The sequence below is a fragment of the Anolis sagrei genome, chromosome 1, assembly GCF_037176765.1.
Source record: "Anolis sagrei isolate rAnoSag1 chromosome 1, rAnoSag1.mat, whole genome shotgun sequence".
NCBI classification, from domain to species: Eukaryota; Metazoa; Chordata; class Lepidosauria; order Squamata; family Dactyloidae; genus Anolis; species Anolis sagrei.
The window spans coordinates 238,186,701-238,214,022 of NC_090021.1; the positions used below are offsets into that span (position 1 = coordinate 238,186,701).

The 27,322-nt window shown below is 40.2% G+C and overlaps 1 protein-coding gene across 1 annotated transcript in view; it reads left to right on the forward strand.

Annotated features, from left to right (window-relative positions):
- The window catches only part of B4GALNT4 (beta-1,4-N-acetyl-galactosaminyltransferase 4), a 216,895-nt gene that overhangs the window by 87,832 nt on the left and 101,741 nt on the right, over positions 1-27,322 (forward strand). Inside the window, exon 2 of the mRNA XM_060770120.2 lies at positions 25,539-25,654. Coding sequence (XP_060626103.2) covers positions 25,539-25,654 — 116 coding nt within the window. The remainder of the gene's footprint in view (positions 1-25,538; positions 25,655-27,322) is intronic.

Here is a 27,322-nt window from a genome sequence, read left to right on the forward strand (position 1 = left end):
TGTTATTGGCAGGTGATGACATATATTATGTTAGAAGCAAGGAACTGAATGAACCCCATATGGCTGATGTTATTAAATCTTGTAATAGTGTTGCTTGAGTAACTGTAAGGATGGAGCTGGCATCTGGGTTTACTATAGGCTTAGTTCCTGCTTTTGTGACTACCAGATGGTACTGGCAAATCCTGGATAGTTTCTAAATGTGGATGGAAAAGTTGCTTTTTATATAATAACTTCAGAATTACCCAGTGGCCATGGTAGCTGGGGCCCCTTCCACACAGCTGAATAAAATCCCACATTATCTGCTTTGAACTGGGATATATGGAAGTGTGGACTCAGATAACCCAGTTCAAGCAGATATTGTCAGATTTTCTGCCTTGATATGCTGGGTTATATGGCTGTGTAGAAGGGCCCTGGGAGATTAAACAAATAAATTTTATCTTGCTGTGGAATAGGATTACTACCCCAGACTATGAGACAATAAGTACTGTTGTTTTGGGGAGGTAGGCTGCTATAATTGATAAAATTGCTTGTTTTAAACAGCAACAACAACATGGATCTGTATTGCTTGAGTTCAGGCAGCCTTAAACATTTTAAGCAGAGAGTTGGTTCATGGTAGTCCAGACTGTTGGGAGGCCGGACTATAGTTTGGAAAAAAATGAACAAATTCGTATATACACAACCTGTCGGTAGACCTCCTACAGCTGGATCAGCTGTTGGAATTTAAGACACAAGTGAAGACCTATCTCTTCCAGGAGTCCTATGCGGATAGTTTTAATGATGAATTTCAAATTTCCACTCTATGTCGAACTTTTGATTTGTGTATTTTAATATGTATTTTATGGAAATATGTTTAATATGCATTTTATGGAGTGTTTTTAAATTATTATGTGTTTTGATTATGTGTTTTAGCAGTATTATAACTCGCCTTGAGCCCTCTGGAGAGGTGGGTAAGAAATAATAATAATAATAATAATAATAATAACAACAACAACAACAACAACAACAATAAGAACAACAACAAGGTCTGAAACAGAGAAGGATTGTAAATGCCTGCTCCAAACCATTGGGTTCATACATTGCTGGAGAAGTGTTAAATCCTACTGAATAAATCTTGATCCAAACCAAATTACTAAATGAGTGACTATGGAGAAAGCAGCATATGTGATGCACTTGGTTGCTTGAACTGGGTGGTGTGCCTCACTGAACAATGCAAGTGCATAAATCTTCATAGTAGCAATGCTTATGATGCCAGCAAAGAATGGAATAATGACAGGCTTTAAAAACAAGACAAAGAGGCCAACATCATAAGAAGGCTGTGTGCCGTGAACACAGAAATCTAAGTTATGCCACAAGCAAATACAAGAAAATCAACAATTGGGTCACACCGTTTACAGGAAACCCACACACACGGATAGATATCTACATAAAAACTCCAACCATCACCCAAGTAAAAAAGGAAGCACAATTAAAGCCTTGGCAGACCGTGCAAAAAGAATCTGCAAACCCCACCTTTTCCAAGATGAACTGAACCACCTCAACTGGGCTCTACAGGCCAATGGATACTCCACCTCAGACATCAGAAGAGCTGCAAAACCGAGAACAAGCCACGAGAGTAAAGATGAAGATCCACCCAGAGGAAAAGTGTTCTTGCCATACATCAAGGGAACCACTGACCGCATAGGGAAGCTGATGAGGAAACACAACATACAAACCACTTACAGACCCACCAAGAAAATCCAACAAATGTTACGTTCAGCAAAGGACAAGAGGGATCCTCTCACCTCTGCAGGAGTCTACCGTGTACCATGCAGCTGTGGACAAGTCTACATAGGGACCACCAAACGCAGCGCCCAGACACGCATCAAGGAACATGAAAGGCACTGCAAACTACTCCAACCAGAGAAATCAGCCAAAGCAGAGCACCTGATGAACCAACCTGGACACAGCATATTATTTGAGAACACAGAAGTGCTGGACCACTCTCACAACCACCATGTCAGACTACACAGAGAAGCCATTGAAATCCACAAGCATGTGGACAATTTCAACAGAAAGGAAGAAACCATGAAGATGAACAAAATCTGGCTACCAGTATTTAAAAACTCAAAAATTACAACAGCAAAACAACAGAGGGGAAACAAACAGGAACATAAAATCACTCTCAACAAAAGATTCCCCTCAGGCACTTCCAAGCCATTGAATGCTAATCAAGGTGATCAGCTGAAACATTCACATCTAGCCCCAGCAGACAAAAGTCCTTTGTCTCACCCTGGTCATTCCACAGATATATAAACCCATTTTTCCTACTTCCAACAGACCTCACTACCTCTGAGGATGCTTGCCATAGATGCAGGCGAAATGTCAGGAGAAAAATTGCCTCCAGAACATGGCCATATAGCCCGGAAAAACCTACAACAACACAAGAAAATTTTGTGCACTTATTCTGCATCCAAGATCGGAAGGCATAATTTCTGTTTTTACTGTCGGTCAAGGATTATAGTACTGGAAAAGTGGAAATAGTGAGAATGGTCGCAACAATTGGGGTTAGGAGGCCAGCAGAAAACAAGAATGAAAACTGTGGAAAAACATGACATGGAAGCAGCAGGGCCAGCTGTTTGGTTTTCAACAACCTTGCAAATAGTAGATGTGACATATGGTCTTGCTAACAGGGATGCGACAACTTCGTACCTGGAGTGAGAATGACAGCTGAGTTTATGACAAATTAACACAGCAAGTCATGGTCTTAGGGGTCTGAGGGCCAAAATGTAATATATTATATTTGCTCCATTCCCCACAAATCAAAATTCTGAGCGAAACAAATTTTAAATATATTTGAAAAATCAGCTATGTCCTGTAAAGTCCAATACATGTAGTATAGGGCTTCAAGGATTGGATACTTGATTTTGAACTTGATGGGTTTTAAAAATATAATAATGGGGAATAATGGTAGGTGGTGTTTAGCGTGTACTATATTTCCATCCTGGGGGCAGCATCACTAGTTAGATTTCTGCAAAAGTAGGATTGAAAAAACCTTTCCTTTAATCAAGAGGTAATTTTATTGGTATAGGCATTGGAGAGCTGGTGGTGGACCAGGTCAAATTCAACAGTAGCTGTGGTCAGGTTCAAAATGTATGGACCATCTGCTTTGTTGCTCTTTTACCCCTTCCCTTCTCTCCACCTCCCTTTCTCTCTCGCCCCGTCTACACTGCCATATAAAATCCATATTATCTGCTTTGAAGTTGATTATATGGCAGTGTAGACTTATATAATTCAGTTCAAAGCAGATAATGTGGATTATCTGCTTTAACAATCCAGATTATATGGCAGTGTAGAAGGGACCTCAGTCTTTCCCTTTTTCTGCAGGTTCATTTGGAAAGAGAGCTTGGTTCTCTTACTAGAGGTATTCTGAAATAAAGCTGAATGTTGCCCACTTTCACAGTGTGACAATGTGGAAATCATGTAGTCCTCCAGATATGAGACTTCAACTCCCAGCATCCCTCAACATTGGCTGCACTGGCTAGGTCTGCTGGGAGATGTTGTCCAATGGCAGCTAATGAACTATTCAGTTTCTCCCCCTCTGGGGTGCCAAATCTGCCACTGATGTTTTAGGCAGTGTCTGAGCAGAAAATCCAGGAGGAATTGTGGGTCGAAGATATATATATTCCTCCATCAGGCATGCTCTGTTTTCTTCATTACTGATAGGCAAAGGGGAGCCTGGGGAAAAGAAACAGCAAAGCGGTCAATCACAGACACGTGGTGGCAAGGCAGTCCTCCTGTGCGCATAATTGGCGCTGCACATCCACGGGTGCAAAAAGTCAGGTGGCCTCAGCTGGAACCTCAGTTGCATTTCCCTTACAAATCAGGCAGCATTCATGATGGAAGAGCAGTTTGCTCTTTTCTGCCTTTTGTGGCACACACAATAGGTGTAGGGAATATTATGCTTACTAAAAGGCAGGGGCTCAGTGTCAAGGAAATGGGAGGGGGAGTTATTTTGAGAGTCAGGAGTTAAGCCAGTGCTTGGTCATTTGTTTTATGTAAGATTTAGCAGTGCTGGAGTATAAATCAAAATGAAAATTTGACACAAAAGGTTGGGCATTAGCAAGGAAAATAGCAAAGGTTCCAATATAACTTCTCAGAGAACATCTCTTAAAGCATAAATAGCACCAGATTATCAAAAAGTAAATTGATTCCACCGCTATTTCCTTTCTCTCACTTGGGGGAAAATAAGTGTTTGCTGGGTAGCAAAAGAGAGTAGGTAAGGTAGGCTTTTTTGCCCTTCTTTGCTATTATTTTATTTTTAAAATGTTCAGTTGGGGATTGCTTCTACTTGTTTTAATGGGATTGCATTTTAATTTAATCTGCTGTGTGGAAATGGTTTTACGTTTCTAGTGCAAGAGAAAAAAACTACAGGTTTTCAGTGTCAATTAAATTTGGCAGCTGTCAACAGTCTCCTGTCTTTATATTTTAAGGCACAATTCAGGGTGTGCTTCTTAATGTGATAGAAGGAACAAGAAAGTCACTTCCTTCAAATGTCCATGACTAATCCATGAAGGGAATCAGGTTTTCTTTCCTAATCTGCAAAAGAGTGGGATTTCTACCCATCTCCCTGGCCATGTGCCAGAACAGCAAGATGTAAAGCCAGGGGAGAGGAGATGTGTGCGTGTTTAGTTTCTTTTCTTATTGTTTTCCTGTACTCTGCAAAATGAGTTTTAAAAACAAGGAAGCAATAATATAGCACAAAAGAAAGTGTGGTGGTGGGAGAAATCCTCAGGGACACTGTCTCTTTAAGTAAATGTAAAAAGAAGTAGCAGCTGATACCCTTCACAAAGGGAACCTAGTCAGTGGAGAAAAGACTGAAAGCAGTATGTGGGCATTGTCTAAATGCCCATATGCTGAATCTCGAAGGAGATGAAGGGTGAAGAACTGGACAGGCAGGGCTTCAGAGAGTAGAGTCTAAGGCTTCAGTGATGTGTTGTTGTTTTTGACTTCAGGGAGTAGTAGAGTATGGGGCTTCTGTGTTGCTGTTGCTTCTATTGTAATTGATTGTCTTCAAGCCATTTCCAACTCATGGTGACCATGAAGTGACCCTATCAGTTGATTTTCTTGACAAGTTTTGTTCAGAAGCATTTGTGCCTTTCCTTTCCTCAGAGGCTGAAAGCACGTGACTTGACCAATGTCATTCAGTAGATTTCCATAACCAAGCAGGGATTCAAACCCTATTCTCCACAATCCTAGTCAAATGCTGAAACCACTATACCATACCAGTGTTTGTGTGGTGATTCGCTCAAGGCCACCCAGCCTCAAATAAGACATACCAAGAGTGCCCCAAAAACAAAAAGATCAGGCTCAAGTTTCTAGCTCATGGGTTTAGAAAGGATAAATAGGAGGAGATGACATTAACTGAATGTATTCATTAGTTACATTTATATCCTGCCTCTTTCTGGATTCAAGACCTGGCTCCCATTCTCTTTACTTCATTCTCACAATGCAACTGAGAGGTAGGTAAGCTGTGAAAGAGTAACATCAGTGTTCTGTGAATTTCAATGAAATTACTATTCAAAGGTCCAGAAGTGAATCTCATTATTCAATTCTGGATCTTCCAATTCCCAGCTCAAGTCTCTAACCGCCACACCTCTGAAGAATTTCTAACGCAGTCCTAATTCAGTATTAATTGACAGTAATGAAAAAAGTTAGTCATGGTTCAGGTAACATTCATTTCAATGAGGGCTAAATGTAGCTAAGTTTGACTACAGTGCCAGACACATCTTCCTCTGAACAAGTTTCATGGCCAAGTGGGAAATCGAACCCTGGTCTCCAGAGCTGTACTCCAATGATGAAACTAGGATGAAAATCATGTGATCCTCCAGATGTTGAACTACATATTACAGCAGCAGCTCTAGCCAGTAGGGCTCATTGTGAAGAGTGCTAGGAATTGTAAGCCAGTGACCTCTAGAAGGTCATGCAGCTCCCATCCCTTTTCTATAGGCTTTTTGTCCTCATTCTGATGGATTTTACTTCCTACTATTAGGAGCCCCCGGTGGTGCAGTGGGTTAAAGCACTGAGCTGCTGAGCTTGTTGATCGAAAGGTTGCAGGTTTGATTCCGGGGAGTGGCGTGAGCTTCTGCTGTCAGCCCTAGCTTCTGCCAACCTAGCAGTTTGAAAACATGCAAATGTGAGAAGATCAATAGGTACCGCTCCGGCGGGAAGGTAACGGCGCTCCATGCAGTCATGCCGGCCAAATGACCTTGGAGGTGTCTATGAACAACGCTGGCTCTTCGGCTTAGAAATGGAGATGAGCACCACACCCCAGAGTCATACATGACCAGACTTAATGTCAGGGGACTACCTTTACCTTTACCTATTTCACCAAGTGCTTGCAGTATCAATGAAGATAATGTCAGTTTTTATTGTTGTTTCTAAAGTCTTCAAAAACTACTTTAAAAATCAAGTTAAATTAAATCAAAACATGAATATAAACTTATTGAAATTATTTGAACTTACAGCATAAGCCACTTTGTGAAAAACAGGCTATAGATCACCTAAATAAATAAATGTCAAATAATTTGGCTTAATTGGCTTGTATTTAGAGGGATAACTTTGGAAGGGGAGTTTTGTGTTGTCAAATGTTAAGCAGTCCCAAAAGGTTTGCCTTTTTAATGCATATTAGTACTGTTTCAGCGGGTCTGTTTCAGCGGTTTTTCCGGTTTAGGCAAAAGGCATGGGAATTTTCCAATAATATTTGTTATTTATTTTTGAAACTACTTTGCAATTCTTATTTTATTCATTTTTACGACATCCTTTTGAAGTAAGCCACTACTGCTCTTTTATAAATGTAAATTGGTATGGGGAAATGTAGGCCACGCAAAGCCTGCAAGGTCATTGTTGAATCCTACACACACACACACACACACACACACACACCATAATCCCCATCCTTTTTTTGTCACTGATCTCATATTTTTAAAATGCCCTTCCTAGGCTTAAAGCAGTCTGTCAGGACACCAAAATTTAGCAAAAATGCCCCCTATTTTGAACCATTTTTAGCCAAGACTTTAACATTTCAGGAGTATACAGTATTTTTAAGGGGGAGTGGAGGATTTGCATCTAAATCCCTGACTGCTCCCTACCCTGCTGTAGCAACTGAAGCTAAAAGGATGTCCTGGTAAAAGCACAAGCAGTGTGCTGAACTGATGTAACTCAAACCTCGCAGCTCCAAGTTGCCTCCCCCCAGAAGCCTAAATCCAATTGTCAGTCCCTATTAGAGCAGACCAGCTGCATCAGTGGAATTGATATAAGCATTGGCTTACTAAATTCCCACTGTTTCAGCAGGTCTGCTCTTGTAGGATAGGCCTTTGATTGACTGGATGGAGTTTGTATAAACACACACACCTGCACATTGAAGTCTAGAGAGGATAGAAGGAATACGGCTGTCAGTGATGGATAGCTTATCACATTCTTTCAGGCTGTTGGAAAAAGCAGCCCTTCTTGTCTACCACTGTTAGTGTGAAAACTACTGGTGGCACTGGTGCGCTTTTCTAAAATCCTTTTAAAAGATATGTGGATTTAAGTGGTCCCCCTGAGTAATGATAGGGATTGCTGGTTGTTTTGCGTCTGTCTTTGAGTGGGAGGCCAAAGTAGCTTGAACGCATGCTTTCAAGAATAGCACAAATCAGAAAATGTATATCTAGACATTGCTTCATGCTTCTCTTACCTTTAGACCCAATCACTGTCTAGCCCTTGAGATTTACCACTTCACTTAGGTGAATTGAAGCAGTTGCTAGGCTGCTGAAGACTACAGTTCTATGTCTGAGGGGTTTCTGAAATGTGAGGAATTGAAAGCTATTTCTGACTCACCCCCACAAAGTGCCTGTCCTCCTTTTCTAGACTTGGATTCCATAGTAGGATGCCTGCAAAAGCCACCAAGGTTGTAGCTCCAGTTGACAATTGTGCATGAAATGAAACTGCACCTTATTTTTATATGGCAGTGAGAACAAAAGGGTAAAATGACATCTTCATACCCTATAGTAAAATGGGTTAATTGAAGGGTAAGATGAGGATGGATGATGTTTTCTTTGTATGGAACAGCAATGCATTTCAGGAACACACTCCAAAACATTAATCAAAGTGCCAGGATTCTAGGATAGATGTATGAAAGGTTCCTGCTCATAATTTGAGGACTTGAAATGTATTATTCTGGGGTAGGCAAGTTAGTGCTCATTGCAAACTACCACTGGATAGAACAAATGCAGATGGGTATAAATCCATACATAGCTTAGGATCTGACAGCATGTAGAATATTGCCTTATAGCCATGTCCAATTGTTCAGGTCCTTGGAAATTTTAATACTAGCTATTATCTGAAAGACAACCACTGATGGAGTATTATTTGGTTAAAAAAAGTACAGCCTGCTGCTTCTGAACTGAAGACAGCAGGCCCTGGTATAGCCCCAACCTTTGAGTTTTCTTGCAGAAGACCATGTTACATTTCTTCACCCCAAGTCATGAGTTGCATTATAATTAACAAAATCAACACAGTGATCACAGTAGTTCAGACCTGGGGCTCGGCAAAGTTTGTAAACCTTTAACATCTCAATGGTGGACCAGAGAGAGGAATACATTCCTTAGTATTTATGTGTTCAAATTGTTGTCCAAAATATGTGCTTATATGTTTTTTCACTGGAAATGATAATCACTCCAGACAACATCGTTTTGTACTTCATTGATTTTGCAGAAATCAGGAAGCATACAGGGTGAATTGCCTCTCCAGAAGTGTCTAAGAACAGCAGTCCAACAGTTAACCTTTTAAATAGGCTATAGGTGCTTCACGTACGCATTAACATCAAAATACATTTTCCTCCAAATCAAAGGTGGGCTGGATTTTGTTTTTAGCATCAACATTAACTAGAAAGCCTTTTATTTCTCCTGTGTAAATGAATAGTTACCATTATTTTGTATCCTATTACCCTTAGATGTGGAGCAAAACAAAATGCTGCAGTCAGAGACACTGCTGCGATGTTTCCACTGTCAGGAATTTCACTAGCCGGCAGCATAGGATAGATGGGATCGGAGTGTATTATTCAGATTCTGCAGTGATCCCTGCTGCAATAAATGGGGTTATTGTCTGCATTTATCCCCTTGCCAGATAAAGCATACCACCACCCAGGAAAAAATGGGATTATAGAGATTCATGAGTGAAAAAGCCAAATTTCCAGTCCCACTCCACTTTTGGAAAGCAAGTCCTGTACCGTCCTTATGAAAGCTCTTAGTAGTTGAGGAAGCATGAAGATATTTGCGCTGGGCTTGTGCCAGTGAGAGCCCTTGCTGTCTTTTCTTTTCTCTGCACTGCTGAAGTTTTCTCCCACGTGGGCAATCACTTTCCAAGTGGCTAACCATTTTTTCCATTTAAACTACTTTTGCCTTTGGGATTATTAATCATTGTTGAGGAAGTGAAGACAGAAAGAGAGGGAAATGAAAAAGAAAGGCAAAGGGGCTGTTGATCTTGGACAGTCCTGGACAATGTCAGTAGTTTCTGAAGAATGTGTTATTCTTGCTTCTGTGGGGGAAGGATATGCTGTGCTTCAGGTTTTCCTCTGCCACACACTAGAATTGCATTTCTGTCCAGGCCAGACCTATTAATAGAGAAAGTGGTCATCTTGATTGTCAATAAAAGGCAGAACATTTATAATTCTTGTATTTTCCCTTATGTGGGAAATTATATTAAAACAATTACACGAACTGTGGGTATTATGCACAAGATCTGTTGGAAGAGAATATCTTATGTAACTCAGCATAACCTTAAACTTTTTTTCATGTCAAGAGCGACTTGAGAAACTGCAAGTTGCTTCTGGTGTGAGAGAATTGGACGTCTGCAAAGATGTTGCTCAGGGGACACCTGAATGTTTTGATGTTTTACCATCCTTGTGGGAGGCTTCTCTCATGTCCCCTCATGGGGAGCTGGAGCTGACAGAGGGAGCTCATCATACTCTCCCCAGATCCGAACCTCTGATCTGTCGGTCTTCAGTCTTGCCAGCACAAGGATTTAATCCATTGCACCACCAGGGGCTCCACGTGTCTTAAACTGACTGACTATGACCCTGCAGAGAGGGCAGGTTTGGGTTCGTCCTAGTAGGCATACTTGTGAATCGTACGAGGGACTTTCTGCCTATGGAGTTCAATGAATAGGCAATGTCTTATTTTTATTACACCTCTCCCTATGTCCTCTTCTATTGTGATCCATTTCAATCATGAAGATTTCCTGTGAGTTTTGGACTTTCTCTCTAAAAGCAAGCACTTATGATGATGTTAAAGTGTCTGGATCATAATTATTCTATCCTCCCCTGTGATTAAAATTTTCAAACAATTCATGGTGTCCCACTTCTTAAAGTTCTGCAACTCTTTCTACCTATGCCACGTAGAAGGGATTCATAGCTTAATTTGGAAGGAGAGGAATGAGATGAGTTAGTAGAGGGCTGAGTGATACACAGAATCACCAAAAGTAAGAAAGTAAGAAGAAATTCAATTGTTAAATCTCAGCGATGGCTGGGAACAGGATAAAAGACTTTAACACTTAATTTCCTGTTCCTGTTATGCAGGTCTTGTTTGGATGGTATTTCAGCTTCTGTCTCCTAGGAGATGGGGAGGGAGGAGGCGAAAGACTGGGTTGCTTCAGGAATACCAATGACATCAGAGCCACATACTGTGGCTTGGTGTCAAAGTGAAACAGGGGCTTGGTTGTGTGATGAGCATTCACCTTATTGTTATTTACTGTATCACAGGGAAAATAATCAGAGTGACCCAAGGCTGAAATATAAGTGCTGATTTCCCTATTCTCATAGATATTTCTCCTTTACTAATTGCACTTACATGATTCGAGTTGATCCAGCCAAAGTAAAATGGAGCGTTAACTCTCTGAGTGTGGGTGAACTATAACTCTCAACATCCAAGGTCAATTCCCTTCAAACCCCACCAGTATTTAAAATTGGTTATGTTGGGTGTGTGTGCCAAAGTAGTCCAGATCTAATGTTGGTGGGATTCACAGTGCTCTTTGATTATGGGTAAACTACAACTTCTAATGTCCAGGATTAATCCCCCCCCCCCCGCAAAAAAAACCCCACCAGAGTGTTAAGTTGGTCATGGTGGGTATGTGTGCCAGATCTGGTCCAGATCCATCGTTGATTGAGTTCACAGTGTTCTGTGGGTGTGGGCAAACTATAACTCCCATTGTACACAGTAAGTGCCTTCCAAACCCCTCTAATATTTTCTATTTGTGTGCCAGGTTTGTTCCATATCCATCATCAATGGGGATCACAGGACTCTCTGGATGTTGGTGGACTGCAACTTCCACCATCCTCTTTGACCCCCAAGCACTTCCAGTAATTTAAAATTGGTTATAATTGATATGTGTGTCAAGATCAGTCAGGATCCATTTTGTGTTAGGTTCAGAGTTCTCTTTGTGCTTATCATAGTAAGTTTGTGTGCCAAGTTTTGTCCGGATCCATCTGTGAATCTTGGTGGGGTTCACAGTGCTCTCTGAAAGTGGGGGTCATCTTGGAAGATACATACATACATACAAACATATTTTTGCTTTTAGAGAGAGGGAGAGAGCTTTGGTTGTGTGTTGGTGATGTTTCTACTGAAGAGCATAATAATTCACCATGCCTATACCATTTGTTGATTCTTATTATCATTCTTATTATCATTCTTATTCTTATTATTCCAAATTAGAAATTGTCACACAGAATGTTTGAGCTACTGTGGCCTCAGTATAATAATAGTTTATAGATAAAAGGATGGAGGTAGATATGTTTCACAAAATTTTAAATGTCATGGCACCATGTCTCCTCTCACAGAAACTCTAAAAAATCAAGAGTGAAAAGCAGTTAACATTAGCGAAGCTCCTCTGTCGTTACTCATGTATTAATGTGCAATCATGTTTGCTGCTATTTTTTTAAAATGTTTTTAAAGGACAAATAAAGCTCTGGCATACTTTGAGGTGCCTCTTTCATTGCCTGTGATCAAATCCTGATTTTCCTAGTGCTGAAATGGATCTTGCCTCATGCTTCTCCTTGCATGCTTCTCAGTCCTTTTGGTTCTGTACTACAACATTAGCTAGTACTCTTTAAAACTCTGTTCCACACATTTAAACATTAACAAATTCTTATTGAATTGAGCAATTATCATCATTCTGTGCCTAATAGCATATCGGTGCCTAATGCAATTCAGGATGAAATCGTGAATAGAGTAGTGAAAGATACATCAGATAATGCCCTTTCTTTCTCACTTGGAGGCACCTAGTTAAGAGAAAGAGAATGTTCCCCTCCCTGCACCTCTTAGCTGTTCATTTCGATGAAGAATGAATGTTAGCTGCTAAATCCAAAACATTGTGGAAAGAGATGTTTTTAGTAACTGTGAATAGATGGGAATAGAGTCCAAAATGATAGGATGGAGTGTTTCTAGGTGCAGAAGAAAGATGATCTCAAGGCATGGGATGCATTTATTGAGGTTGCACTGGATGGGAATGTGGCATCCAGAATGGCCCCATTGCTGTGGGAAATAATCCTATATTACATTGATAAGATATATTGTTGTGTCAGAATGTATCTTTTACTGTCCTCCTCCTGGAGAATGAATAATCATAAACATACATTCGTCTTTCCTATTTTGCTTCCTCCTAGCTCTGTCTATAGTGATATTTGAGGAATATTTGGCAAATGACTTGAAAGCAAACTGAAGAATTTTTGCCCCTGCTAGAAAAGAACTAGAGACATGTAATGGTGGGAAGAAGTTCTTTCTTTCCAAGGAAAACAAGCCATAAAAAAATCCCAGATGCCTAGGCAACTGATTTTTTTCATGCTTCTCTTCAATTCTGCACAAGACAAGTGCTACTTGGGAATAATTCTGGCACTTAGGAATTCCATATTCCCAATAGCTAAGCAGGGTCAGCTCTGGTTAATATTTGGATGGGAGACCACTAAGTAATACCAGATGCTATAGGTTATATTTCAGAGAAAATAACTAGTAAACCACCTCTAAGTATCCTTCACCTAAGAAAACCTTACAAATGCTATGGCGTTTACATAAGTTAGGAAGTGATTGTAAGGACCATCCACAGTAGACGGTTATTAGAAGAACTGCGTGCACTAGAAAAGGTAGTTTAAACGACATACATTATTTACTGAGTAACCTTTTTGCCTTGATGTCCTTGCTTTAATTATTAATTTTGGTGGGCCCTTGAAGTCTTCTTTTAACGCTTAGCATACTTGCTGTTATTGCTGACTTTTACATTCACACAACACCGTGCCTTGCTCAATTCTACTTTGGCAATGGGCCATTTTACATGCCTTTGCTGCTGTGCATTCACTCCACAAAATGTTGGTCATGTTCTTGGCCTCTCTTTCTCGCTCTTCACAGGACAAACCCAGCTTCTGTCTTTTCTCCTTCGTTCTGATCAAGTCAAGATAGGGAGAGCATATGATTAATGGGAGCAGAATTTCTTGCAGTTTCCCCCTGACATTCTGCTCAGGTTTGTTTCATAACCTTAGTGCTCATCTGAAATTATTTTAGGTGTATATTTCATAAAAGAGGCAGACTATGCATCAATCAGCAGTGAATATATTTTAAATATATTGCTTCCTTATTGCAAAAGGTGATTTTCTGTGTGTGTGTTGTGGTGGATTTGGCTTTTATTGAGTGATATAAATCCATAGTTCCAGTCTTCATAAGTAAAACAAAATAATAAGAAATAAATCATAATTATCTGTCAGTTAACTACATATAGCTGTTTTATGCATTTCAAATAAAGCACACACCTTTACTTGTTTTCGTGTAGATCCAATTTTGGTTGTTTACTCAGAAGAACTAATAACAGAAAAACCTCTTGATACATTTATAATATTATTGAGGTATAAAATACCAAAGTATTACAGCAAACTATAACAGGCTCATAACAAAACCTTTCTTGTTATTATAAAAGAGCACATAACTAAAGATTTTGGTAGGAAATGGGATTTCCTAAACATTCCTTGACATCAAAGACCTTCTCTGTTGTCATGCCAGCCATGTGGAAGGGCCTCCCCATTGAGATCAGGCGGGATCCCAGTGTGGCATGTTTTTGCTATCAATTAAAGATTTATCTCTTTACATACACATTTTCCTGATTATTTTCACAATTCTTAATCTCACAGGTTACTCCTGGAGTTTTGTTTTTCCTGTCTATATTTTTGTTTGTTAGCCTGTTTGTTTTATCATATGTCTTGTAAATCAGTTGGAGATTTTTTTAAAAAAATACTGTAAACAATAAATACCCTAGTGCTAGTAAGCCTTAAGGTCTCCTCTAAATGCCACATTTCCTATTGAGCTGTTCTTCTCAGAGGGATGCAGGATTGGTGAGCTTCTAAATCAGGGGTAGACAATTTCTAGGTTCCATGGTACCCATTGCCTGCCCCAGAACCCAATGAGATGACATCCACTTCTGCCACTGATCGTTCTTGGAGTTGTGTTGTCAAAGGCTTTCAAGCCAGAATCACTGGGTTGCTGTGTGCTTCCCAGGCTGTATGGCCATGTTCCAGGAGCATTTTCCCCTGATATTTTGCCTACATCTATGGCAGGCCCCTTCAGTGGTTGTGAGGTCTGGGTTGTTGTAGGTTTTTTGGGCTGTATGGCCATGTTCTAGAAGCATTCTAGAACATGGCCATACAGCCCGAAAAACCTACAACCCAGTGGTTCTAGCCATGAAAGCCTTCGACAATACATTGTGAGGTCTGTTGGAAACTAGGCAAGTGGGGTTTATATGTCTGTGGAATGTTCAGGGTGGGAGAAAGAACTCTTGTCTGTTGGAGGCAAGTGTGGATGTTGCAATTGGCCGCCTTGATTAGCATTGAATAGCCTTGCAGCTTCAAAGCCTTGGAGTTGTTTCCCCAGAGCTGGCAACAAAAATCACTACTTTCTTTTATCACGTAAATGGGACACATGCCTTGTTTTAAGAGTGAGTCATATTCTATGGAGTTTCTATGAAGTATTATTAGCCTTTAAGACAATGTGCATTCTTTTCCTCAAAGCTTATTTACATATCAAAATAGGGCTTATTTTTGCCATAGGATGAGATTTGATTATGGAGATGCTAGGGGACTGGGGAGACAGCATAAATATTCTGGGTGTGGGATATTTTGAGCCGCACCTTGTGAGTTGCCCACTCTTGTCCAGGACAGTAGGCCGCAACATCATTCAAAACTAGACTATATTTTTTATAATTTTTGTGCTGAGATTTCCTCACAGCTAATATTATCCACTGGTCCATAAATTAGGCTCAAAAGTCTTAATTATGTCATTGTTACTGAACATTTTAGCAATTAAAATGTATCAGAAAGAGCTTAAAACATACATTTGAGGCTAGCTAAGATTAATTGTGAAACCTTACCATGGAGAAGAAAGTTAATTACTTAAAATGTGCTAATTAAACTTACCTTCTATTGCCATATGATATCAAATATTGTGAGGTATGTTTCTTATCCAACATTTTTCCTATTAATTGATAAGCAAAAAATATTAAATAGAACTCTGACACAGAATATTATAGTTGCTCATTTATTCATGACTCCAAAAACAATTGGAGTCCAACAGAAAGGACCTCACCATCCACATTCTTTAAGTCCTTTATGGACATCATGACAATTGGTTATTGATGCCAGTTCACCAGAATTTATTGTAATCTCAATGCAATCCTTTGTATGTTCACCTTCCAATATAATTGCTGCTTTTCTCGTATGTACATTTTCCAGTTGTTAATTCTTAATCCTCAATGTCTTCCACTCACTCTTTCCTTAGCATTTCATAACAAGAAACCATACATAGTTCCAAGAAAGGCAAGTTATGATTTCTCTGTAGCTTTCCCAAAAAGTTCAGTGGACCTTACATTTCTGATGTACTCTTCCTTTCCTCACATAATTTTTCTGGTGAATCCCAGTTGTAGCAGTTTGAGAGTCCCAGTGTAAGAACAGCAGTAGTTAGATACCTAAAATTACATGTTTTAATAGGCACTTATCTTTTTTTTTGCTTCCCCCATTCCCATTTTTCCTTCTCCAATTACTGTTCCTTTACACTTTGATCTATAGCCTGGAGTCAATGGGAGTTCACCTACTGACTTAACTGGAGTTAAGATAAGCTACAAATCATCTTGAATTGAGCCACTAAAATTCATAATTCCTCACTAGGAGTTTTAGAGATCTGCATAATGGATCAGCCAGTTTGTCTCAGCTTCTGCCTTTAAACAAAAACAAGTCACTAATTATACTGAGTTGTGGCTGATAAACCTCAAGAATTGACCTCAAGAATTGTACAACCAACATTGGATAAAACTCTTAACTCCTGACACATCTATTAATTGGCAAGATCCTTTCTAGTGTTGCAAAAATGGTCTCAGACATGAAACACCGCTGCTCTGAGTCGCCTTCGGGCTGATATGAGCTGGGTAGAAATAATGCAAATAAATAAATAAACACATGAAACATGTAAATGACTTATATCTATGCTGTAACCTAGGGTGGTTTTACACCAACAAGTGAAGCCTGGTTAATCTGGGTTTCAGATGTTGGATCAAGCCTACTTGATGGCCCAATAAGAATTCCTTAAGCCACCTCAGAGGTGGCAGGAAGTTGCCACTGAGCAGGAACCTTAGAGAGGATCGCTCTCCTCATGTGTCGTGGCTGGTCTCTTCAAGGTGTTCATAGTGAAGTCAGCTGGAGTGCTGGTCATTAAGGTGGCTGAGAGAGGTAGGAAACTGGGATCTGTGCAGATATTATTTATATGTCTGCCTATGTAATGTCTATCATTATTGATTTATGTTTTTTTAATTATATTTATAATGCTGTTGTTCGGAGGGCTTTCTGGAACCATATTTGATGTAGTACATATTATAACATATAATGGAGCTGCATGCTAAACAGAATATAGTCCCTCTTTCCTAAACCTGGAAGAATCTTGTTTGCATTAAAATGTTATAGATTTCAGACTTGCTTTTCTTCCATTCTATGTGACTGAAAGAAAGTTAACTCCGATGGGAGCTGCCACCTAAAACTTGTATGGGTCAGCAGTGTCAGGCTGCAATTCTGTTCAGTCTCTTCAAGGCTAGAACTGCCTTGTTTGTGCCAAATCGTAGTCCAGGATCAATACATGGAGTGGATAGGTCTTTTCAATCCACTTAGTGTGAGTGAGGGCTCTGTTGCAGTGTCTTCCCCCCAGAAGCAATTTATTGAGTCCTTCCTTCCCTTCAAGTCTGGTAAATGTGAGTTTGAGTGATGGCAGCTCTCTGGCTAAGAGATTCGTATTACATGGGAGAGCGGTCTTGCTGCCAATATGCAGTTAAGATCTATCTGTGATGGCTGTTGCCCAGCCAAGACGAGGTACCCTAAGAAACCTTTTTATTGTGTCCATGCCGGTTTAGTTTAATGGGGCTGACATTACGTACTTATGCTGAAAATTCCCTAACAGTTATCTCAAGCCTGGTCAAAACTATTTTTTCCAAAAAAGTTTATGCTATTCTTGAATTCAGCAGAAGATAAAAGTGAGCAGGGACTACATGCTTTTGTGTTCAGCCAAACTGGCTCTCGTAGACAGAAGTCTGCCCCAGGAACATTTCACTTGGATATCAGAGCTAAAGAGTTGTATGAGTAACATTATCTCCTGAGTAGTTCCGTCTCTGGAGTTGGAGTCTGTGTGTCCAGGCAGCATATTTCCACACAACTAAATGTGTGATTCAGTAGCAAGCCAAAAATAGGACCCAGGAAAAGGTGTAAAATTGTCTGTTATTTTGCACAGTACTCTTTGCGGAATTTTTTGTTAGGAGTAAGAGAATCATACTGATCAATCATTATAGTTAAGTTTTATAACAAGCATGGAAGTCAGTATGGGACTTGGCACAGTCATTGCATAGCTTGCAGTTGTTGAGTGACTATACACCAGCTTCAGAAAAATATTTGGGAGAACTGCTTCTGCAGCCTGATCCTGAGCATGCTTACTAAGAGGTACACTCTATTACGTCCAGTTGATGTGCTTATAACTGCAGCCTTGGACATCTCAATGTCATCCGTTGATACATTCCTGATTGTGTCTTCAGTTAATATGGACAAATCTAGTTTTAGGTTTAAGCTTGAGCTATAGAGATCTTTGATTTGTAAAATTCTCATAAACCTAAGCTTGGCTTGACAGAAAATAACAAAAATACCCCATCACGGATGGGGTACTAGTCATTCCATTTTATCTGTTATTTACTAAGCTACTTGTCCTGAAATGTTTTGGGACCTTTACTTTTATTTATTGGTTTTAATATGTGTATGATTTATGTTTAACTCCATCATCCTTGTGAAGTAGGTAACACAGGAAGAGAATGTGACTCGTTCAAGGTCTCCCAATGAATTTCTTGGCTCAATGGACATGTGAACCTGGACCTTCAGCTCAGACACTCTAACCACTATAGCAGGCATGGGCAAACTTCAGTCCTCCAGTCCTCCAACTCCCACAATTCCTAACAGCCGGTAGTTTGAAGTCCAAAACACCCGGAGGGCCCAAGTTTGCCCATGTCTGTACTATAGTGATCAGCTGGTAGGCAAATAAATTGGGCCAAGGAGCAAGTCACAGGTTATATGTGTCTCTTTGCATTGAAATAGCATGATGAAGCATCACTTCTGCCTCAGTAGGAAGGTGGGCTGCACTGCACTGCCCTGCCCCGAAACCCTATTATTGATAGCGTTGCAAAAGTCTTGAGAGTAAACACTGGGAGAATACAGTGGTTCCTTAGTGTCTGCTGGGCGTTGGTTCCAAAACTCCCTATGGATACCAAAAAAACCCACATAAATGCTCATCTTCTTTTCCTTTGATTGGGTGCAGAATCCATGGATACAGAATATCAACTGTGTTCTCCAACCAGAACTTTTGAGAATTTCCTTTCTAGTGCTTGTTAATATGATTTAAATATTTACTATTTATTAGTAGTGTTCAGTGTTTAAAAGTAATATGAGAGAAAGCGAAGAAGGAGGAATATCACTGTTCTGCACAGGCAGTTTCCCAAACCAGCCCTGCCTGAACTTCATGAAGATGTGCAGGGAGGAGGTGGTCCATTGAATGAAGAGGGAACAAGGGCATTTTAATCTCCCCTACTTTGTCTTTCATGGCATTCCTGAACATTGTATAAAGTTCTTGAACCATCTGGAATGCTCACGAAAGCTGTGTAATATTTGGACATGATCTAAAATTGAATACAGTATATTATTTAGAGAGGTGATAAATATCAGTGAATTCATAAAAATTCTTCGAGAATCATTTTTGAAGAAGATTCTTGTCCTCTGAGAAAATTCTCTTGAAAATCCTCTCCCCTTGCATCACTAGCCACTGTGCCTGAAGCCAAATGTTAGAAAGGAATGTTTAATAGTCCCTCCTAGGTTGGGGTTTATCCTTGCAGTTATGTAACAGTTGCATTAGATGTAATTAAACATGACACTGATGAGCCAAGGCAAGCTGCTTAGCGCAAGTGTAATGAGGGAAGCTTTGACAAATGCAGTGCCTGTCTGTTACCCAAAGCTGGGGCAAGCTCCACAGGTTGACTGTGTAGGGAGGGGCTCAGTGCCAGAGCATCCCCTTCCTGCTGGCTCACTCCCAAGCTGTGGAAGTGACGTTCTTTCTTCCCATCCCGTAATCCTTTCCTAGGGTGGCTTCTAGCAAAAGAGAGCACAGAGGTTGGCAGCATGCCGGGACTCCCTTCTGTCCAGGGAATTCTGAGAGTTGCAGATCATGAAAGTAACTTTTCCTAGCTATGCACCAAATCTTGGGCCTAGTCACAATACAGTTGTAGCACCATAATTCCACATTTACTGTCATACCTGCATCCTATAGAGTCCTGGGATTTGTAGTTTGGATAGATGTGTACACGTGCTGATAATTCCTCCCTAAACTGCAGCAGAATTGCATAGGATGTTCCTGTGTCAGTTAAAGTGGACTCATAGTGCTATAATTATTGTGTGTAGTGTGAAAAGATCCTCTGTGCTACCAAAGAGGCGATATAAGTTCTGAGTATGGGATAGCCTAGGAGGAACTGTTAAGTATTTTTTTAATAAATTTTATTTGATACATCCCAACAATTAACACATTTTTGCCACATAGGACTTATTTTAGTATACATTATTCCAAAAGTAAATATTCCTTAAATGACACTTTATACATTCCTTAATTATGTATCACACAACACCCTGGCCCTCCCCCCCCCCCCCCCCCCCGTTCCTCCCACTCCCCTGGAACAGCAATTCTAAATGATGTCATTGCATCAGTTTAACCGTGTGGAAAGCCTGGTTCAAAATGCTATATTTGTCGTCTCCGTGTATTTTGGCAATTAGCACAGACCATTTCCTGAACCAGTCTTGTTCTTTATGACAATTTATATACTTGTTTTTCCTTTGATTGATGTATTCCGATAGATAAGCCCACCAATTTTCTAAATCTCATCTTGTGTTGTCTCTCCATCCTTAGGCTATCGTGGCCTGTATTGAGGTTGTCATATATTTTAGGATTTCTGTCCAGTTATTGTTACCTTCCTTTGTCTTTATTGTGAGAGACATGAATCTGGCTTTATCCCACATTAATTCTTCCCCTATTATTTCTTCAATTACATTTCTTATTTTACTATAATAGTTCTGGATTTTTCTAGAATCCCACCACATGTGGGAGAATGAACCTATCCCCCCAAGTTTTTTTTCTTGTTTCCAGTTTTCTATAAGGGTTGTTTTTGTGTTGTAAGTTGAGGTGATTAGTTCCTCATACAGTAGCCCAATAATTCCTTTTGTATTGTCGAAGGCTTTCATGGCTGGAATCACTAGGTTCTTGTGGATTTTTTCGGGCTGTAGAGCCATGTTCTAGAGGCATTTCTCCTGACGTTTCGCCTGCATCTATGGCAAGCATCCTCAGAGGCTAAACGTCAGGAGAAATGCCTCTAGAACATGGCTCTATAGCCCGAAAAAATCCACAAGAACCTAATTCCTTTTGTCTTTTTCTACTTTCCATTTAATTATTCTGTCTAGTGGGGTTTCTGCTACTTCTCTTCTTTTCATGGCCTGAGCTTTACTGGACAGGCCTAACCATGCTATCCAGTTCCCTTGACCACCTTTGTCTTTTATCTTATCCTACCGTATTATTTCACCATTGGAACTGTTAAGTATTTAATTGTAATTGCAATACTTTCTCCCTTTTTCATTCCCTTCTCCCTTCCCACACTTACCCCTCCTCCTTCCCTGTTAACAACTTAATCCCCCCCCCCCCCGCCCTTACATGAGCCCTCTTTCCATTCTATCCAATGTTTTCTTTCAGCTTTCATCATCTGGTTTTACAGCCTGAACATCTGTTAATTTTCTTCTGTTTGTCTGACCATGTTCTATTGCTTCTTATAATGTCCATGATATCCAGTTGTATTTGGTCCCACACACATTCATACCATTTTTCAAGTGTCCATTTCTTTTTATCTTTCTACCCCCAAGCTATTACTGCATGTGCTGCTCTAAACATCATCATCATTAATTCTTGGTCTTGGTCCTTAATTGTGAGCATTCAAGGGCAAGATTTACTGCTGCATGAAGCTAGCATTTCTTTCTGCCCATTGGTATATTGTTAAACAATCCTGATGAAGAATAGGGATGATTCTACATTGCCTTCATAACAATCCTGATGAAGATAGGAATGACTCTACGTTGCCTGCATAAGTACTGGGAAAATGAATTCTTCCCATCTGCAAATATTTGAAAGTTTTTATTTGTCAGTGAATAGCTGTATATCCTACTCCTACAGATATAGAATGGTGGATATCTGGCTTAAAAAGAACACATGTAAAAGGGACCTAGGAGTCTTAGTAGACTACAAGCTGAACATGAATCAGCAATAGGATGCTGCTGCAGCAGCAGCAGCAGCAGCAAAAAAAAAAAAAGCCAATGCAATCAATAGTATAGTAACTAGATTGAAGTAATAGTATCGCTCTATTCTGTGCTGGTCAGACCTCACCAGGAATAATGTAGTGTCCAGTTTTGGGAACCACAATTCAAGAAAGCTATTGACAAACTGGAATGTGTCCAGAGGAGGGCAACCAAAATGGTCAAAGATCTGGAAGACAAGCCCTATGAGGAGCGGCTTAGGGAGCTGATATGTTTTGCTTGGAGAAGAGAAGGTTGAGAGAGGACATTCGCCATGTTTAAATATTTCTAAGGATGCTATATTGAAGGGGAGACAAGCTTGTTTTCTTCTGCTGTAGAGACTATGATATGGGATAATGGATCAGAATTACAGGAAAAGATATTCCACCTAAACATTAGAAAGAACTTCCTGATTGTATAGAGCTGTTTGTCAGTGGCCTTGCAGTCTGATAGAGTCTCCTACTCGAGATTTTTAAACAGGATGGATGGTTATCTGTGTGTGCTGGCATGACAGAGGTTGGAGTAGATGACCTCATGGTCCCTTCCAACTCTATAATTTTATTATTCTATAATGGGCACTACTTTTTTGTGAAACTTGGCACAAAAGATGGAGTATCCTGATTTGAGCAGGTGCTGTTATAAAATGCTAAGGTAGACTAGGAAATCGTGGTAGAGTAGAGGGGGGAGCAAGGGGGGCAGTTTACCTAGCGAAGGAAGAAGCTCTTTTGCACACATGGTGCTTCGTTGGCATTTTCTGGTACGGGAGACTGGACTAAGCAGTGGATGTTTACATGAAGTTGATGGTATCATGATTTTTCATTAATAATTGCAGTGTCTGTAATCCCTCCAGCCAGGCTAGTTTATCTGCTAGGATTCAAGGCTTCATGTGCCAGCACCAGAGATGCAAGGAAGCTTATGAGAAAATAAAGCCAGGAGTCTTAATTGGGTTGATACAATCTCCTAACTAGGGAGAGAGTTCAAGTGAAGCCCTCCCTGCACCCCTCCCCCCTTAGGATATGAACAGTCTTATTCCTTAGCTTTCATATTTATCTTACTCATAATTTTCCAAAGTTAGCACCTTTCAGGGCCTTTGGTTGATTTAGTGCTATATCCATCCTTGTGCCTGTGAAGTACCTGTAGCCTAATCGTCAGGCTTTCATCTCATCAGTGTAAGGGTGAAGGATTGAGGCTTTCCTGCAGGAAGACTCTGATTATCCCTTCTCTTTCCCTCTTCCCCAACACATACACTTTGTCCTTCCCAGTGAAGAGAGATATACATACATCCTGGGACTGAGAAAAACAGGGCGCAACCTTCAAGTAATTTGTTCGAAAATAAAATGAAAAGCTAATTAATGTGGTGGTGATGCATTGATGCATTGCTGAGGAGAAAGAGAGTAGCCTTGTTTCCACTCTTGCTTTTAAAAAGGGATCTGTTTCTTCAAAGGCAGACCCTAGGGAGCACTCGGCCTTTAAGAAATCTTTGGGGTGAGGAGGAGGGAATTAACCTTTTACCTTTTCGTTCTTGTTTTTAAAAAGGTCACAAAATGCTGAAAGCATGAGGAGTGTGGGGTAGGTGCTGCCACCTGTCACTTCTGACAGGCTGCATGCAAATGACATTTGTGCAACATTTCCTACAGAGCTCACAATATCAACTTGCAGTAAGAAGAATACAGCAAAATACATACAAATAAAATGTACACACAGTTTCCCAGTGACAAAATTATAATAGCTCTAATGCTACAGGGAGCTCATAAAATGTATTCATAACATGTATTAACAGGAAGACATTGGTTACTGTATGGTTTTAATGGTTTTTATATTGTTTTATAATGTTGTTTTAAATGTTTTAACTGTATATTGTGGACTGTTATGGCATCGAATGGCTGCCAATTTGTAAGCCACTTTGAGTCGCCTTCGGGCTTCAGAAGGGTGAGATAAAAATATCGTAAATAAATAAATAAAATAAAATAAATATACTTTGCAGAGCCGATATTTCAACTCTAAATATTTATTTTATTTTTACTTTATTTAAAGCATTTATATTCCACTCTTCTGACCCCAAAGGTGACTCAGGGCAGAGCACAGCATATATATGGCAAACATTCAATGCCGAAACATAAAATAAACTATAAATATACATAAACACTAAAATCAATTATCTCCACTTTAAAATCAGCCATACCGGATCCGGTTAACAGGGTAAAGTCTCCTAACATTGCCTTATTGCACTGTCCCAAAAACCTGGTTCCACTGCCAAGTTTTTACCATCTTTCTGAAGGACAGGAGGACAGGGGCTGATCTAATCTCGCCAGGGAGGGGAATTCCATTGGGGGGGGGGGGATAGCTGAGAAAGCCCTCTCTCTTTGTCCCCGCCAATTACGCCTATGACAATGGCGGGACCAAGAGCAGGGCCACCCTGGAAGGTCTTATTTCTATGATGATTCATAGAGGGAGATGCATTTGGTCTGGTAAACTGGGCCAGGGCTGTTTAGGGCTTTGAGTTGCTGTTGCTGTTGTTTTTATGTGTCTTGGAAGTCATTTTCAACTTATAGCAATCCTAAGGCTATCCTATTATTGGAGTTTCTTGACAAGATTTGTTCAGAAGGGTTTTGTTTTTCTCTCTCTTAAATTTGAGATAATATGACTTGCCAAAGGATATCTAGGGAGAGTTCTGAATTCAAATCCTATCTACAGTGTAATAGTGAACCTCTCAGGCCACTGTACTTCTCTCTGGATATTTTTTGTTGTTGTTTATTCGTTCAGTTGCTTCTGACTCCTTGTGACCTCATGGACCAGCCCATGCCAGAGCTCCGTCAACCATCACCACCCCCAGCTCCTTCAAAGTCATGCCAGTCACTTCAAGGATACCATCCATCCATCTTGCCCTTGGTTGGACCCTCTTCCCTTTTCCTTCCATTTTCCCCAGCATCATTGTCCTCTCTAAGCTGTCCTGTCTTCTCATGATGTGTCAAAAGTACTTCATCTTTGCCTCTAATATCCTTCCTTCCAATGAGCAATCAGGCTTTTATTTCCTGAAGTATGGACTGGTTGGATCTTCTTGAGGTCCAGGGCACTCTCAGAACTTTTCTCCAGCACCACAGTTCAAAAGCATCTATCTTTCTTTGCTCAGCCTTCCTTATGATCCAGCTCTCACATCCATAGGTTATTACGGGAATACCATTGCTTTTACTATGTGGATCTTTGTTGCCAGTGTGATGTCTCTACTCTTCACTACTCTGGATATTTATTGCTCTACAAACTGACGACCCAGGAAGATTATTAAGATAGTGAAAGACTATGCTAGACATAGGCACTGAAATATTTCCAAAAATTCTTTAGTTTATTTTTGTTTGTTTGTTTATTAATTGCTATGGCACCTTCTTTTAGGACTCAGTTTGAAAAAGTAGAGAGATAAAATGGGCTATGATTTCAGCAATCAGTCACTGCCAGTCTCCTCCCAAAGGCTAGAGTGGTTTGAGCTGCTTCCTGTATCTGAAATAGCGCTCCTAACTTTGATTGCTATGGGGTAATGGCAAGCCCCACGGCCTTTTGTAAGGGTTTCTCATGTCCTAACAACTGCATCTGCCTTTTCTTTTTGCAGATGGTGAGCGGCTGGGTGAGGTGACAGACCCTGGCAGGCGAGCGGCTGTGGCCCATGCATCCTCTCCACAGAGGAAGGCAGAGGACTCCAGCGAAAGCCAGGAGGATGAGCAGATGGTAAATCTCACTTGTTCCTGGTTTCTTTCTTCCTCTCCACCTTCCCCAGTGTCTGTGCTTGTTGGAAAAAATATTTATATTACATTACTCCTATATCTGTCATAAGTTGGGTATCCCTTTTCCAAAATGCTCACACCAGAATCATTCCATATTTTGGATTTTGTAAGGTTTTGAAATACATACACATAATGAGTCATCTTAGAAATGGGACCCATGTCTAAACATGAAAACCATTTATGATGGATATTCACCATGTACAAATAGCCTGAAGATAATTTTATATAAAATATTTTAGTACTTCTGTGCATGGAAGAAAGTTTTTACACATTGAACCACCAGAAAGCATTATCGAAGCCACTCATCTAGACAGTTTTGGAATATTTTAGATTTTTGAATAAGTGATATTCAACTCGAATATGCATGCTACGAAAATGGAGATGTGATTCTTATTCATCCCAGTATGTTTAGGGGATTGGGAATATTGCAGAAACACTAATATTGCGTATGCTAACATGTTAATGTGAATTTTCAGGATATGTTTGCCCCCCTCCTTACATTTCTTTGCTTTTTGAGCTATGATTCATTGGTGTTGACTTATCTCTGGCAAAAAGAGAATTTCCAATAGCTTCTACCTCTTGAAGCTACAGATCTCTCCTCTTAGCACCTGTGTAATGATGGTTAGTAAAACAGTCAAAGAAATGATGGTTTGTAAGACATCATTGGCTTTACGCCTGAAAACACATAATATTATACCCAGGGCTTGGTTACTGCCTCCTCAAACAGACTGAGAATGGCAAGTGGGTTGGCAGACATACTGGAAGGGAAAACTAATATGTCACCACCTGCCAATGATGCTTCCCTCATGATAATTGCGGTGATTATGTGAGGTATTAGCCTGGAGAAAGAGATATTGGCTAGGTTGGAACAGAAAAAAATGCAGAACAATTAGCAGAGACATGGCATGTTACACTCCCCCGCCCCCAGTATATCTACAAATGCTAATTGAGTCCTGTGCAGCAGCAGCAGCAATAACTCTTAACATTTAACAGTACGTTGATTATATGTCCTTAGAGACTAGGGAAGAGCAGGACTCAAAGGGAAAATACATGTTTGCACAGAAGGAAAGCCATTTAATTTTTCCAGCCTTCCTCTTAGAGAGACCTGCATTCAGACAAAGACACAGCTGCTATTGTCTCACTATAGGAGTACAGCCATCTTTACGGTCCCTAGTTTTTGGCTGATGCATCTCAAGCATAGGAATTCTGTCAAGCACTCAGAGTTTCTACTTTGGAAATGTATTGTGCAGGTGGCATTACTTTTTTAATTCATCAGCTGTGGAAAGATTGGTGCTTCTAAGATGCTTTTTATCAGGGAATTGTCCTTCCTCAAAGCATAATTTTAAAAGCAACCTAGATGTCATTCTCTTTCTTTTGTAACCCTCCTGTGTTTTCCCTTCTTGCTTGCTATCTTTTCTCTTACAATAAAAACCTGTTTGGGAGGAGGAAGGGGTTAACTAAAAGCTATCCCTCTAGAAGCCCCCTTGGCTAAATTGTCTGCAGAGCTGGAATTAGAAGCAGAAAAGACAGAAAACCAATTCTTAATTTGTCGCTAGTTAATAATTTGTCCTTTGTGTAATTCTGGTTCCGAGGATATCAGTAATAGTTTTCT